This window comes from Dreissena polymorpha, chromosome 1 (assembly GCF_020536995.1).
Source record: "Dreissena polymorpha isolate Duluth1 chromosome 1, UMN_Dpol_1.0, whole genome shotgun sequence".
NCBI lineage: Eukaryota > Metazoa > Mollusca > Bivalvia > Myida > Dreissenidae > Dreissena > Dreissena polymorpha.
The window spans coordinates 41,163,368-41,180,614 of NC_068355.1; the positions used below are offsets into that span (position 1 = coordinate 41,163,368).

General features: G+C 35.7%; 1 protein-coding gene across 1 annotated transcript in view; it reads left to right on the top strand.

The window, feature by feature from the left end:
* The window catches only part of LOC127877891 (uncharacterized), a 70,401-nt gene that overhangs the window by 32,697 nt on the left and 20,457 nt on the right, over positions 1-17,247 (top strand). Inside the window, exon 2 of the mRNA XM_052424219.1 lies at positions 16,570-16,632. Coding sequence (XP_052280179.1) covers positions 16,584-16,632 — 49 coding nt within the window. The 5' untranslated portion in view covers positions 16,570-16,583. The remainder of the gene's footprint in view (positions 1-16,569; positions 16,633-17,247) is intronic.

The following is a 17,247-nucleotide window of genomic DNA, read 5'->3' on the forward strand; positions in this document are numbered from 1 at the left end:
TTACATCAGGTTTGTGCAGAGATTACACATTTTTAAAAGAAAACAGTCACAAGACTGTATAATTAGGTGGGTGTTGGCTGCTCTCCCTCCCCCAATGACCTAGATTTTGTCAGTTATCTGACAATCTAGTAAGTATTTGGCGAGGGCAGAGAAGACCGGGCCCCTAGCTGCTCCCTTGGGGTCTAGCACGTTGGTAAGGTTAAAAACTAGTCCATGGGAGTGCAATGCAGCTTCAAGGTGGTCCCTCTGCGCCTTATGGTTAGGACAGTGTAGCAGCATGTGGGGCGCAGTGAGAGGTTCCTGGCACCTAGGACATGCAGGGTCTATACCGAGGACATACTTTCCTGCGCCACCGGGTAATAGGGTGGTTCCCATCCTCAGGCGCGTGATGGCTCTGTCAAGCACAATGCTTGCTGAGTATCTGTCAGGCGGCCTGAGGGTTTTCGCAGGTCTAGTAAAAGTATGTCGACGGGAAGACAAATTGTCGGTCCGGAGATTCCACTCGCCCAAAACAAATTTCTTTGTCAGGGAGTAGATCTCAGAAGGTGCCAGGGGTTCCCCAACATCTACGGCCCCCCTCAAGAGGCCCTCTTTGGCCCCCCTGTCGGCCTGTTCATTCCCACTGATGTTGACATGTGCTGGACACCATACTAATGTGACCTTTAAAGATTTATCTAGGCACTGTTGATGAAGTTCCAAAATGCTAGCTAAAATATCAGGCCTAGATCTGCTATTTCTGTTTTTTATGGACTCAAGAGATGACATTGAGTCTGATAAAATAGCAGTTTTAGTAGGTTTATTGACCAATATCCAGCACAGAGAGAATTTAATTGCCAAAAGTTCTGCTGTAAAAATAGAGAGATTGTTGCTGAGCCTGTGCGTTTTACTAATGTTTTTTGAAGGGATTACAAAAGAGTTGGCTACCAAACCAGAGTTAGGGCATTTGGAGCCGTCAGTGTAGATTTTTAGAAGCTCAGCATACATATTATCTATAAGAGAGAGAGCTTCTGACTTGATGAGTTGTGGCAAGTCAGTTTTCGTTATTTTATTAGAGAGTGATAGGTCAACATCAATGGGTCCAAGCGTCCAGGGGGGGGGGGCCTTGGAGGGCCTCAGGTCTGCCACATGTACCTTGTCGAGACCGGCATCCTCAACCAGGGTCCTAATACTCGCACCAAAAGGTAGGGCGACATGCTTACGCTTAAGTATTTTCCCCTTGACGAAGGTGCCAGTCCCGACAAGTTTGTTTACGGGGTTTGAACCATGCCGAGACTTAACCCTGGCCCAGAAATTGAGGAACTGTTGTTTTCTACGCAAGTCAAGAGGTAACACACCGGCCTCCTCCTCTAGCAGTGCACCCGGTGTACAGTTTAGGGCTCTCAGAGCTATCCTTAGGGCCTTGTGTTGAATGGCATCAACCATTTTTAGGGCGTTTGGCTTAGCACATGCATAGATTTGGGCTCCATAATCTAGCTTTGGACGTATAAGGGACTTGTAGAGTGTTAAGAGGCTATTTTTATCTGATCCGAAACCTGTGCCTCTTAACATTCTCATTAAATTTAGGTCCCTTTCGCACCTTTCTGCCAGTTACCGATCACTTGCGGTAATGTCTTAAACAGTAACAGTGTATTTTAATCATCCAATCAGAATCAACATTTGTCGTCTGCTAATAATATGAGAGCCGGTTGGATAGTTGGCGCACATGATGCAACATCATTTCGCAGTTTGGAATTCTTTGTTAACCGCAACAATGAGTAATAGCGACAACGTTTTTGATGTTGTTAAATATCCAAGGACGCCAAACATTAAACAAATCAAAACAATAGCGGATTCTTCAAAACGGTAACGAAACCGAAAATGAATATTAATGACAACTTTGTGAACGCGGCTAATTAGTTTGCATTGTCAATTAATAATTGGATTAATCGACTGTTAATCAATAATCCCATATAATCCCATATATGCCCGATTTATATTTTTAAAACCAAATTATGGGTGGGTAATAAAGACGATATGAGTCATAAACACAAACATTTGAAAATTTCTGAAGTGTCAAATGAATTTCGGCATATGGTTCTATTTAAAGATATGATGAAAATGAAATAAGCTCCCAATCAGGACCGTTGTATTGCAACATGCGTAAATAACCTGCCACGGTTTACACGCGTTGTGTACAGCTATTTTAGGTTACAAAATTCTACATTTAAGAAATGAATTTCTTTGTCCTGATAAAAAGCGCGCGAAAATTGGCGTGGGTGTATTTATTTGTAAATAAAAATTTCGTAGCGGGTACAACATTGAGATCATTTAATTTCCATTAAAAGTTTCGTTGTTGAATTTCAACTAAAGTACCGGGGTATCTCGCGAATTATTTGGCATTGACATTTTCACTTAATAAAATATCATGTAAACACGCTGTAGCGTTACCGTTACGCTGTATCAGTTCCTTCATTATTGAAACAATTATTGTATTGTATACTGACTGCACACAAGTGTCGTAACATACGGATGCAATACGTAAATTCGGACAGTACTTAAAGTCGGACACAAGTAAATAAATGATTTAATACTCTTGATTTCTTGAAACTCGGTATTTGTGGTTAAAAAGAGCAATTGCATTGATTAACACCATACGAGTCAATCGTATTGATCATCTAAACGCTTTATTTACGTTTACGACTTAACGTGCTGTCCGAATTTAAGTACACATACATGTGCACATACATGTAATATCTACATGCAGTATATGATTTTCTTTGGTACATTTACATTTAGGTACACGGTGCCTGTACTGTTACATTAATTTACGATATTGACTGTGTACATCAGACTACTTGCTGTTTTATGTATATGTATGTATACATATTATGTATATGCAAATGAAGAAATAAAATAGAGATGAAAACCTGCCTCTTATCATTTTTTAGGAAAATTTTATGGGCTACCAAATATTTTTATTGGTAGCCCAGTGGGCTACCTGAAAAATAAGAAATTTGTCGGACACTCCCTAATGAACTGAACTGTTAGCCTAAAACTCCGCCCCAAACAGATTGTCATACTATCCGTTGCCAGCCTTGCAACCACAATTTACCTACGAAGGTCAGATCGGGATTCGAACCCGAAACCACCCATTAGCCATCTAAATAAGATATGATTCCGGCCTGGGTTGCTCTACCAATTAAGCTATTCTGACCTTTTGAAAATATATGGGTAAACTGCAATTCTGTTGAATAGCATGATTAACTTGCTTAGAAAAACTTTTCCAAAGAATTACATGTACATTTCATTGAAATTGTTTTATGATTTAGAACGGTATATTGTCAGTTCAAAAGGTCACACGAGGCAATTTTTGAAACGCCCACAAAAGCTTCCGTTTGTAAAATGGTGATATTTTGCCGACTGTGTAGTTCAGATAAACCCTTATTTTGCACAAATCTGGAGGAAACATATATGGATCGAAAACCAACTGCAGATAAGAGCAACAGAACAGTCCTTGTAACTAAATAACTTCATTTTTTTTAAAGCCCACAAAAGCTGCTGTTTGTAAAATAGATAAAATCACCTTATGTCGGCACACATCTGAAGTATATATGGTTCGAATACCAACTGCGGATAAGAGCAACTAAACAGTCCGGGGCAATTGCACTTTACCGGTACGCACTATAACCCAAGCCCTTATAATTAGTGTTAAGTTATGCAAATTTCGGAATCCATGATGGCAGCGTACCGGTAAAGTGCAATATAGCCAACATAAATAAGGAGTTAAAGCGGGACTGCACGATTTGTGTCAAATATGTTAATCAGCCATTAAACAACAAACAGGCCATATTAAACGGTTTCATGTGACCTGATGAACTGAACGGTTAGCCCAAAACCCCGCCCAAAACAAATTGTCACACTATCAGTTTCCAGCCTTGCAACCACAAGTTTACCTACGAAGTTCAGATCGGGATTCGAACCCGAACCTACCCATGAGCCATCTAATGATACCGGCCTGGGTTGCTCTACCAATTACGCTATCTGACCTTTTGAAAAATATGTTGGTAAACTGCAATTCTGTATAATAGCATGAATGACTTGCTCAGCAAAAGTTTACAGTTATTCGGACATCCCCGCTCATAGCAAAACACAATTGACTAACATAAAATCTTTTTCTTTAAATTTATAAATCTAATCGAAACATCTTCATTCCTTTTCATAAGATAATGTTATTAATTTTGCATTGCCTTCTGCGCTTTAATTTTAAATTAGGAGATTTGTGACGTATATCGTGTGTGGTCATTTCAGTGACGAAAAAAACTAGTTAAAATATATAATAAACCTCAAAATATTTAACTTACAGTCCACACAGGCTAAACAGGGTCGACACTTTTCGCTGTTATGACATTTTTCGTTTAAATGAAGTCTCTTCTTAGCAAAAATACAATTAAGGCGGAAAGTGTCGTCCCTCATAAGCCTGTGCGAACTGCACAGGCTAATCTGGGACGACACTGTACGCACATGCATTATGCCCAGTTTTCTCAGAATACGACACATAGTTTAAACGCATTTTCGATAGAATTAGCGACGACATATGAACGTGGTTTGTTTTTAACAGTAAATAATTTATTCAAAGCATCATCAAATGCAAAACGTATTTAGGATTGTTTGTTTGTCATGCATTATTGTAAACTTCGATAAGAATAAAAAAGAGCATACATGTGTATATGGTTTAAAAAACATTTAGATAAATTGAAAGAGAGCATTATGTGGATGTGCATTTCGTTTGACTCTCTGGATTTTAATGACAAGTCGGACGTGGCATTTTATTTAACAGTAATAAACATTACATCGAACGAGACCAAAACGCATTTTGGATCTTGTGTTTGTCATGCATACTAGAAAACTTCCATAGGAATAAAATAACTCGCTTCTACGTGATCGCGGTTTTGTAAAAATTTGGTCAGAATGGTTAGCGTTCGAAACAAACGTTATCAATAATGATGTGGTTTAAATTAAATTTCTAAAAAGTCACTTATATTTGCAAATGCAGCAGCATCATACTAAAACAAATCCCAGAAAAAACAAGAGCACCGCCTTGCGGGTGCAGACCGCTCATCTATTTTCTTTTTAAATTTGAAGGGACTCTCAATTTCAATCACAAAGGAGGGAGGGGTGGAGTGAAGAGGGGTGTATAGTGTGGGTGTGTGGACATTTATCACATTATCTTTCAAAAATGCGGGGAAAAAAAAGCAAAAAAAAAATAATTTCGGGGGTGGGGGGTGGGGGTGGGGGGGGGGAGGCGATTGTTGGGTGCGATGGTTGGACGGTATTTCAAAAAAATAAAATAATAAAAATAAATATTTGTGTTTTTTAACCGGTTCAAAAAAAATATTTTTTGGGGGTGGGGTGGGGGGGGGGGGTATAGTGTGAGGGTGTGGTGGTCATTTGTGAGATGATCTTAAAAAAAAATTAGGGGGGGAGGAGGGGGGAGGAGGGGGGAGGAGGGCACGGGGGATGGTTTGGGTGGAGTCTATTGTGGTATGTCAGGTAAGAGTAGTTTTGTCAAAGTATCAATCAAATCTAATCATAAATAAAGAAGTTATGGCAATTTTAGCAAAATTTAATAATTTGACCTTGAGAGTCAAGGTCATTCAAAGGTCAAGGTAAAAATCAACTTGCCAGGTACAGTAACCTCATGATAGCATGAAAGTATTTGAAGTTTGAAAGCAATAGCCTTCATACATAGAAGTAAAGTGGATCGAAACACAAAATTTAACCATATATTCAAAATTACTAAGTCAAAAACGGGCCCTAATTCCGTAAAAATGACAACCAGAGTTATGCAACTTGTCCTTTTACTGTACCCTTATGATAGATTGTGAGTGTTGCAAATATGAAAGCAATAGCTTTGATACTGTATGAATAAAGTGGACCTAAACACAAAACTTAACCAAATTTTCAATTTTCTAAGTATAAAAAGGGCACATAATTCTGTCAAAATGCCAGTCAGAGTTATATAATATTGCCTGCACAGTCCCCTTATGATAGTTAGTAAGTGCTGCAAGTATGAAAGCAAAAGCTTTGATACTTAAGGAATAAAATGGACCTAAACACAAAACTTAACCAAAATTTTCAATTTTATAAGTATAAAAAGGGCACATAATTCTGTCAAAAGACACGCCAGAGTTATCTAACTTTGCCTGCCCAGTCCCCTCATGATAGTAAGTAAGTGTACCAAGTTTGAATGCAATAGCATTGATACTTTCTGAGAAAAGTGGACCTAAACGCAAAACTTAACCGGACGCCAACGCCGACGCCAAGGTGATGACAATAGCTCATAATTTTTTTTAAAAAATAGATGAGCTAAAAATTTGAATATAAACCGACAGAACCGACAGAAATGATTCGATGTACGATGTGAATCAAAATTTAGTTTAAGTAATAGGACACAAAGAAACTTTTTTAGTCTACGGATCATTTCGGCTTAGAGGACTGAGACAGTCATGTAAAATATCGAATATAATATATATGTTTTATAAACAACTGGTAGCAAGTTATAAATATATCGGCAATATACCAACCGAAAAGCACTCCATGCTGTTTATCATCTTATACGTAAATTGGTGTATATGTTTTAAGTATTTCTAATTGACGTGAAACTCTTAAATAGAAATTGCAGCATGACTTAGTTAATGTGCTTTGTATTAATAATAGCGATTTTAATCGTTCCATTAAAACCATTTATTGCGCGAGCACCGAGACACTTTTGAGTTAATGATGTTAGCACAATTCAAGCTGACACAATAGTATCAGTTTGTAATTATGTGTAATTTCATTCGCACCTCTCGCTTAACTCAACGTTCAAAGGCACGCGCACTTTCACACTTTATTAGCGCCGTCTTTAATCTGTTCTATCTCTATTTAAAGAACAGATTAATGTGAACTTAATTAACACAATTATTTAAACTAATGCAAGCTAGAATTAATATATGACTACTTGCTATACAATCAGTATCATTCGAAAATGGATCTTATTTAATTGTGGTTTCTTCTTTGAACTCATGCTGTCCGCCGACATTTAGAATAGGTAGTGTCAGTAATAAATGTATTGCTTCAGATGCACATGTTGTTTTTTTTAGATATGAAAGATGCCAATGTGTCTTACTTATATTGTTTTCTGGTCTTTAAGCTATCTTATATATGTGACTACGTGCTATTTTTTTTGGAGAAATGAAAGATTCAAATGTGTCTTATTTATATTTTATCCATGTATCATGTGTATTCAGTGTCATGCGAAAATAGATCTTATTTCTTAATTTCCACCTTCACACTTTATTAGCGCCGTCTTTAATTAGTTCAGTAAATTAATTAATTTAATATAATGTGCAACGGTGAGGTGGATCAATTCTCGTTGTTAATTTAAAGTACACACCACTTCAGCAATAAATGAAATCAGTTATTTTGGCTGTAAATCCAATTTTTCCAGTACAGTAGCCATCATGGCCATGTTCCTGTGTATTGAGCTGATAAGATCACCACAGCAGGTTGCTAATACACAGTGTAGACTTCCCCTGTTTTATTATAGTATTTGTTATTTACCTGCTTGGAATAAATGACGTGTATTCATTCGGGTCTGATGGCGTTATGTTAAAGGTCATTTAATGCGAAAAGCTGGTTTTCTGACATAATTTTTCAATCATTTAAATTAAAAAAAAAATAATACAAAGAACATGTGTAATTTAATTCGCAACTCTCGCTTAACTCAACGTTCAACGGGACGCGCATAGTTCTTTTTATAAATTATGTACAAATATAATATGCTATACATTGTTTTGTTTATTTACTCAAGAAGTACCAGAAAGAAACATTGTTATGTATAAAGCGCTTTTCTTTTGCAAAATTCTACATTAAATAAAGAAATATCGTATTTTTTGTTAAGTGAACGTGCTTGATATATATTCATAAAATAGCAATGTTTTTAAACACTCGGACTTTAACCTTTAATTTGATGCAAATGAAAAGAAAAACTGCCTTTTTTATTTTTAAACTTAAATCAATATTTAACGAAGTCATTATTGACTAAATAAATACATTTTTTCACTCCATTAAAATCGGCCCTTATAGTTTACTTTCATGTGTATATAGAATAATTGAGTGCTTTTCGGTGTTTCTGTGCTGGCGCGATAGTGCTTTTCGGTGGCAAATAAAAATACTATTGTGCTTTATCTTTAAACTTTAATCAATATTTAACGAAGTCATTAATGACTTAATTACGTACATGTTTTCAATCCATTATAAACGACACTTATAGCTTACTTTTATGTAAATATGAAAAAATTGAGTGCTTTTCGGTGATTCTGTGGGGTTATGGAGGTTTCGGTAAATGACAAGTTCGGTAAATTGATTTATATAGTAAATGCCGTGGTATAAATAGGGATTATCGCACCTTTTGTAGATAAGCGTGCACATTAATTGAGTATTTATTTATAGAAATGTTCATACACAGATGAGTCCATGGGAGAATATACCACTTTAAAATAACATTTTAATTAACTGATATCATCTTTTGCAACGTATAACCAGTATGTTCAAAGGCCAACGCGTTTGTAGTTTTACCGCAACATTGCACAATCATTTAAAGTTTTGAAACAAGTTCACTTTTCAAATGAACAACTTGATGTACCGTATTGCGAAAGGATTTATTTGACATTTGATCAAAACGGGTTTTGCGACTAATTGACTGCATCAACATAAGCTATGGGATGAGGATATATTAGATGTTGTTTTTGTAAAATTGGTTTTGCCTGCGAAAACACTAGTTGTGAATTATAAAATATTCTCCGCCCAAAGATTGTTTCGCATATGGCTTGGTTAATTATTTCTTGTTTTGATTGCATTGACATTCCTCTCAAAATATATTCTAGCATCATACGTTAATGTTCTTCTGGCGGCGCCACATACATTATTTCCGTGGATTTTGTTTGAATGGGCAATTTCGCGGTGCCAAATATATTTACATATAAATGAATATTTTAACCCCAGAAATATTACCATGACTAAAGTCAAATAACCAATTGCCTTGACATAATATTAAATTATCAAAATATTATATATTTAAAAAAACCGAATTCTCGGTTAGAAATTTGTGTAATAAACTGGTTTTTATTTCACTAGATTGAAAACGTGGCATTTGAACTCTAATAACACTGGCATAAACTGGTTTTTATTTCACTAGATTGAAAACGTGGCATTTGTACTCTAATAACACTGGCATGTTTTGCAAACGAGGCAACTCGCTACGTAAAGCGACCTTTTCTTTCGTAAATAGAAATGTTATGCTTCATATCCGGTTGCGTGTTTTTCTGTTTACCTGTTTTATCGATTGAGTTAGAAATAATAAAGGCGTTTTGAAATTAAGATAACGCACTTCCTTTTAAATGAGTCATGTTTATAGGCAAATCATATAGAAATGGCCATTTCTACTGAATTATCAAACGTGCAAACTGTGGGGTTCCATCTGGAAGAAAGTTTGTACACATTTATGTTTCCTTTTTCAGAAATAACGGCTTACTGGTTTTGATGCAATATATAATTGTGGATAAACATATAAAATATTATAATATTATAATATATTGTAACGGATGCGAACACACGCTTTATACAATGCGCATTTCAATGGAAGCTATTTTTGTATCTTAAAGACCCAGATTACTGAAACGAACCACTTTCTCAAGGAAACTCGGCCAAACTTTTGCTATAAAATCCCATAAACAACAATAAAGAACATAACATCAAACATGATTTCTTTATGACAGCATTTTAGGGAAACAAAATTTGATATAATTGTATATGACTTGATATGGATTTTAAAATGATTGCCTGTTTGAATAAATTGCCACAATCAGTTCCATTGATGTGTTTTGATTTCTTACTATGAATCATCATTGAACATTGAACAACAAGTCCCAATTTATCTTACTTTGCCTTAATATGGTACACGGATGGGAGAAGTTTACCATCATTTGCTTTTTTTGTCTTATTTTTTACTTGAAACAATCAAGTTTTGATTATGCGTGTTTGACTAGGCGGGTGATTTCCATATTTCTCAATTTAATTTACTGGCTGAAATTATTTTCAATGTGTGCATGAATCAGCGGGTGATTTCCAATATTTTTCAGGGTAATTCACTGATTGGCTGAAAGTAATTCATACATACGAGGCTCAGTGACGGTGTATATTTCAGCGACCAGAATACATTTGTGAAATAATTAGGTGTATGATTAAATCATTTCAATTAAGTATCAGGGCGTTTGCAATATTGCAATATTCGGGATGACTGAACAACATTCTTGAGTACATCAGGTAAGCCTTTGATGTACAGCGACTTCGATTTCAATCAAAGACCTATAGAAAACATATCTATAGGTCTTTGTTTCAATGCAATGTTTTTGCACCAACTTAATATGAACTTTTTATGAAAATGCGTTTGGTTATATATGTAATGGCGTTACATATAAAACTTTATGCATTCAGCTACATTCAAATCAAGTTTTAAATATAGCATTGAATTCGAATTCACGTGTAACGTAATTCGCAATTATATGGTCCGCTCGCTAGAAGAATTTTTTTTATTTAAGGCAATTATTCATCTCCCTATAACATACGGGATAACAAATACGACAAACAACACTAACAAAAATGATTAAAATTCGGGTCCGTGGCCCTGGAACCGCCCATATAATCATAGATACTTGGCAGTTGACGTTACGAAACGTGTCGTAACAGCATTGTCTTAAAATCTGTCGCGGGAGTGCTTTTTGGTCTTCACATGAAGTGCTTTTCGGTCGGTATATTGCCGATATTTATCCAATTTTGGACATTAATACATCATAATAAACACAAGGTAGTATCAATATGCATGAAATATAACCATTTATAACTAATTTAGTCCGTTTACACACAATAGAAGCGCAAGTTTTCATATATATAGCGAGAAATGTGCCTTTCGGTCTTCACATGAAGTGCTTTTCGGTCGGTATATTGCCGATATTTATCCAATTTTGGGCAAAATGTAGTATAGACATACAATCATATAACCATTAATTAACTAATTAAACCCGTTAACACACACTAGAAACGATTATTGCAAATATATAGCGAGAAATTGAGTGTTTTTCGGTGCTTTTCGGTGCTATTCGGTGCTTTTCGGTACTTTTCGGTGATTGTATGCACGTAAATAACTATGTATAGACATCGTGAACAATATATAGTGAGCAATCTACCCATATATACAATATATAATCATATCATAATATATATACACATATATATAACTACTGTTCACGGTACTTACCGAAAAGAGAGGCGCAACTTCAAAAACGTCCCTCTCGTACATAAACTGGAGCGTTTTATATCCAGAATACGAGAACACTGAGTACGATCCCTTACACAAATAATCAGACAAGTACTTTGTCTGGCTATGTCCAACTACTAAAGCCATTGTTAGTAAATAAAATCAAACACAACAATTCGAGCGCAAGGTCAATTAACACACTTTATATCAACATCGATTCGTAAAATGTTTACTGTATATGATATCTATCGTGATCAATGCTAGACTTGTATTGCAGTTATGATTTTTTCTTAACAAAAAACTTCTTATTTAAGTATTCGGATCGGAACGGTGTGACAACAAGCTGTATACCTACCCAAGACAGAAATCTTCGATTGACAGTTAGTAAGAACAACATGCCAAGAGCAGATATACATAAGTGGCACTAACCTGTGATCGCGACCATTGTATCCTTAATTGGCAGTTGTTGTTACTGTGTCCCCGGAAAATTTCAGTGTATTGCATGAGCCATGTCACCAAATTGACATTTTACTTGTAATATCAAGGTCAAAAGTAGCAGTAACAGACGGAGTTACCGTGACTTAGTGGTCTAAGGTGCCCATCTACCTACGCAGCGGTTGTGGATTGATATGGTATCTTTTCATATTGGTATAAACACGGCCGTAGGAATAGGTCCATTGTTTACATTACAATGGTATCAAATAATGTATGGTCGGTTGGGAAAGTGATGATTTTATAACCACTTTCACCTTTTCCGGGTAGTCCTAAAGGCATTTGCGCGTGTAAAAAACGTTAAAATAGGCCGACTTTGACCGCGACTTACAGGCTGAATCTGAACCTGCCTTAAAATATTTTTACATGCTTAGAAACTGTGGAGGTTATCCTGTACAACAATACCATTATAATTATTATCGAGTCAATAATAATGTTTTTATAACCCCGTTTACCTTTTTCGGGTTTCCTTAAGGCATTTGCGTGTTTAAAAACCCCCGTTAAAACAGGCTGACTTTGACCGCGATTTACAGGCGGACTCTGACCCTGCCATAAAATATTTTGACATGGTTAATAACTGTGGAGTATCTTCTTTATAACGGTACCATTATAATTAATATCGGACGAATAATAATGCATTTATAACCATTTTCGCTTTGATGCTTCGCCTTATTTCATATTATGCTTTCTCACAATATTTTTTCCATATTTAGAAACAGTGGAAGAATACCATAACAACGGTACCAAAAATGTATGGTCGGTTGGAAAAAGGATGCTTTTATAACCCCTTTTAGCTTTTCCGTGTTTTCCTCAAGACATTGTTCTGTGTAAAAAAAACACGGTATTTTTCGGTCAACTTTTACCGCGATTTACAGGTTGACACTGTCCCTGACATAAAATATTTTAACATCATTAGAAACTGTGGAGGTCCTTCTTTGCAACGGTACCATTATAATTAATATTGGACGAATAATAATGTTTTTATAACCCCTTTTACCTTTTCCGGGTTTTCTTTACGGCATTTGCGTGTGTAAAAAAACCGTAAAAACAGGCCGACTTTGTCCGCGATTTACAGGCCGATTCTGACCCTGCCATAAACTATTTTATATATTATTAGAAACTGTGGAGGATCTTCTTGACAACGGTACCATTATAATTAATATCAGACGAATAATAATGTTTTTATAACCCCTTTTCCGGGTTTTCTTTACGGCATTTGCGTGTGTAAAAAAACCTTTAAAACAGGCCGACTTTGTCCGCGATTTACAGGCCGACTACGAACCTGCCATAAAATAGTTTGACATGGTTAGAAACTGTAGAGGATCTTCTTTACAACTGTACCATTATAATTAATATCGGACGAAAAATAATGCATTTCTAACCATTTATATCGGTTCCGGGTTTTCTTTACGGCATTTGCGTGTGTAAAAAAAGGTTAAAACAGGCCGACTTTGTCCGCGATTTACAGGCCGACTACGACCTTGCCATAAAATATTTTGACATGGTTAGAAACTGTAGAGGATCTTCTTTACAACGGTACCATTATAATTAATATCGGACGAATAATAATGCATTTATAACAATTTATATCGGTTCTGGGTTTTCTTTACGGCATTTGCGCGTGTAAAAAACGTTAAAACAGGCCGACTTTGTCCGCGATTTACAGGCCGACTACGACCCTGCCATAAAATATTTTGATATGGTTAGAAACTGTAGAGGATCTTCTTTACAACGGTACCATTATAATTAAATTTCGGACGAATAATAATGCATTTATAACCATTTATATCGGTTCCGGGTTTTCTTTACGGCATTTGCGTGTGTAAAAAAAACGTTAAAACAGGCCGACTTTGTCCGCGATTTACAGGCCGACTACGACCCTGCCATAAAATATTTTGACATGGTTAGAAACTCTGGAGTATCTTCTTTATAACGGTACCATTATAATTAATATCGGACGAATAATAATGCATTTATAACCATTTTCGCTTTGATGCTTTGCCTTATTTCATATTATGCTTTCTCACAATATTTTTTTACATATTTAGAAACAGTGGAAGAATACCATAACAACGGTACCAAAAATGCATGGTCGGTTGGAAAAAGGATGCTTTTATAACCCCTTTTAGCTTTTCCGTGTTTTCCTCAAGACATTGTTCTGTGTAAAAAAAACACGGTATTTTTCGGTCAACTTTGACCGCGATTTACAGGTTGACACTGTCCCTGCCATAAAATATTTTAACATCATTAGAAACTGTGGAGGTCCTTCTTTGCAACGGTACCATTATCATTAATATCGGATGAATAATAATGTTTTTATAACCCCTTTTACCTTTTCCGGGTTTTCTTTACGGCATTTGCGTGTGTAAAAAAAAACGTTAAAACAGGCCGACTTTATCCGCAATTTACAGGCCGATTCTGACCCTGCCATAAACTATTTTATATATTATTAGAAACTGTGGAGGATCTTCTTTACAACGGTACCATTATAATTAATATCAGACGAATCATAATGTTTTTATAACCCCTTTTACCTTTTCCGGGTTTTCTTTACGGCATTTGCGTGTTTTAAAAAACCCTTTAAAACAGGCCGACTTTGTCCGCGATTTACAGGCCGACTACGACCCTGCCATAAAATATTTGACATGGTTAGAAAATGTAGAGGATCTTCTTTACAACGGTACCATTATAATTAATATCGGACGAAATATTATGCATTTATAACCATTTATATCGGTTCCGGGTTTTCTTTACGGCATTTGCGTGTGTAAAAAAACGTTAAAACAGGCCGACTTTGTCCGCGATTTACAGGCCGACTACGACCCTGCCATAAAATAGTTTGACATAGTTAGAAACTGTAGAGGATCTCCTTACAACGGTACCATTATAATTAATATCGGACGAATAATAATGCATTTCTAACCATTTATATCGGTTCCGGGTTTTCTTTACGGCATTTGCGTGTGTAAAAAAACGTAAAAACAGGCCGACTTTGTCCGCGATTTACAGGCCGACTACGACCCTGCCATAAAATATTTTGATATGGTTAGAAACTGTAGAGGATCTTCTTTACAACGGTACCATTATAATTAATATCGGACGAATAATAATGCATTTCTAACCATTTATATCGGTTCCTGGTTTTCTTTACGGCATTTGCGTGTGTAAAAAAAAACGTTAAAACAGGCCGACTTTGTCCGCGATTTACAGGCCGACTACGACCCTGCCATAAAATATTTTGATATGATTAGAAACTGTAGAGGATCTTCTTTACAACGGTACCATTATAATTAATATCGGACGAATAATAATGCATTTATAACCATTTATATCGGTTCCGGGTTTTACCTAAAAGATTTCCGAGTTTTCCGGATATTTCCGGGTTTTATACCTCCCCATTTTGAATAGACATTTTCTTAAAATTTATTTCAAATTAAACATTCTGTATCTTTATCGTTACGGTTTTTAGATGATTCATTATTGAATCAGTATTCTTTAGACAGTACTCAGTAAACAGAAAATCTGGACACAACTGGATTAAGTGTTGGTTTTTCTGTAAACACGCTTAGCAGGTATACTGACCTATTGTTTAGACTGCGATGTTTTGACAAAAGGGGTGAAAATGTGCGTATGCAACTTGCAAACAATTTTTTTCTGCAAATTGGGATGTATTTTTGTGAATTGGGATTTTATTATTTTGATATTGGGAAAAATTGTCTAGTTGGAAATGATGCCGTTTTACGGTACCATCTTTATATAGAGGAAAAACGCTGGTAGGTTGGTAAAAAGCAAAAACAAAAATCTGCTGATATGAAATATATATTTTTGCCAATATTTAACAGCCAATGATTAGACTATTAAAAAATTGTAATTGTGAATATAAGGAAAAAGAAATTCCAAAGAATCATTAAATTATTAGAAAAAGTTACTAGACTGGTATGGATTTGCGCCCTGCCCGATCACCCCTTGATGTCAATAAGGTAGTGTGTCATTTACTAAATTTTGTGTTTTGATGACTCATGTTTAATCTCAAAGAGTGTCATAAATCTACAGCATGGGTTCAGTTGCAATTGAAAGTGTAATTGTTCTAAGTTTGTGCCTAGTTTATTATCATTACTTTCAGTTCTTTGGTAGATTTGTGACTTAATTTTATTGATCACCATTGGCTAAGACTGAATGTGAACACCATTTTGTTCAGAATAACATAGTGTTCCACGTGATCCTATTCTTTTCAGATATAAAAAATATATATAATTTATATTGGCCTGCTAGGTACAAATAACAACCCGCTCGTGACATCATTTTGTGACTATAGTTCAAAGATCAAAGTTGGACCATATTACTGCTTTAGCTTAAACTTTGCCATACATCATGTTATTTTAAGATAAATTACCACAAACCACAACCAATGCCACTGGGCATTTTGTCTGTAAAACCTGTCTCCTAACACATAGGTTATGGTCTCACTTGGAGGTCAAATTAGCCTTTAAAAATCTTTGCCATGCTTTAACTTTTTCATGTATAAATTCAATTTTAAAACAATTTACCACACATTTTTTTACATGAGACTGAATGTCACATGTATTATAAGTTTGTGCAATCTATGAGGTAATTTAAGTCTTCAACAAGTTTTGTTCTTGAATACAGATAAGCGCTTTAATTAAGGGCCAACATGCCCCTCTTGGGTTAAATATGTATGATAAATGATTTGTTTGATGTTATAATCACAATGTTATTTTCAGAAAATAAAGCTGAAATGAAAAGTGTTCTAGTGTTCCTGATCCTGCGGGTCGTAGCTGCTGTTGGTAAGTTTGTAATAGAGATTCTATGGCGTAAAGAAGCTTGATAGTTTATTAGCTTGCCTGAGCGAAAAGTGCTGAAGGTGAGCTATTGTGATCACTCTATGTCCCTTGTTGTTTGGTGTCCGGCATTCGTTTTCAATCTGGAGGCCACATAAAATCTTGATGAAATTTAGTCAAAATGTTAATCTCTACAATATCTAGATCATATTTAAATTTTGGAGACATAGATCTGATAAAAAACTTTTTACTGCCCTACATTTCACATTTATCAATTACATTTTGATGACACTTTACAGTGTTTTTATGCCCCCCACCGCTATAGTGGGGGGGGGGCATATTGTTTTTGCCCTGTCTGTTGGTTGGTTGGTTTGTTTTCTCCAACTTTTACATTTTGCCATAACTTTTGCAATATTCAAGATAGCAACTTCATATTTGGCATACATGTGTATCTCATGGTACTGTGCATTTTGAGTGGTGAAAGGTCAAGGACATCCTTCAAGGTCAAAGGTATAAAAAAATCCAAGGGAAGTAATAAGCATTAAAGGGAGATAATTATCTGAACCTGCCAAATGATAAAAAAATAAAATAAATCAAAGCAGCGCAGTAGGGAACATAGTG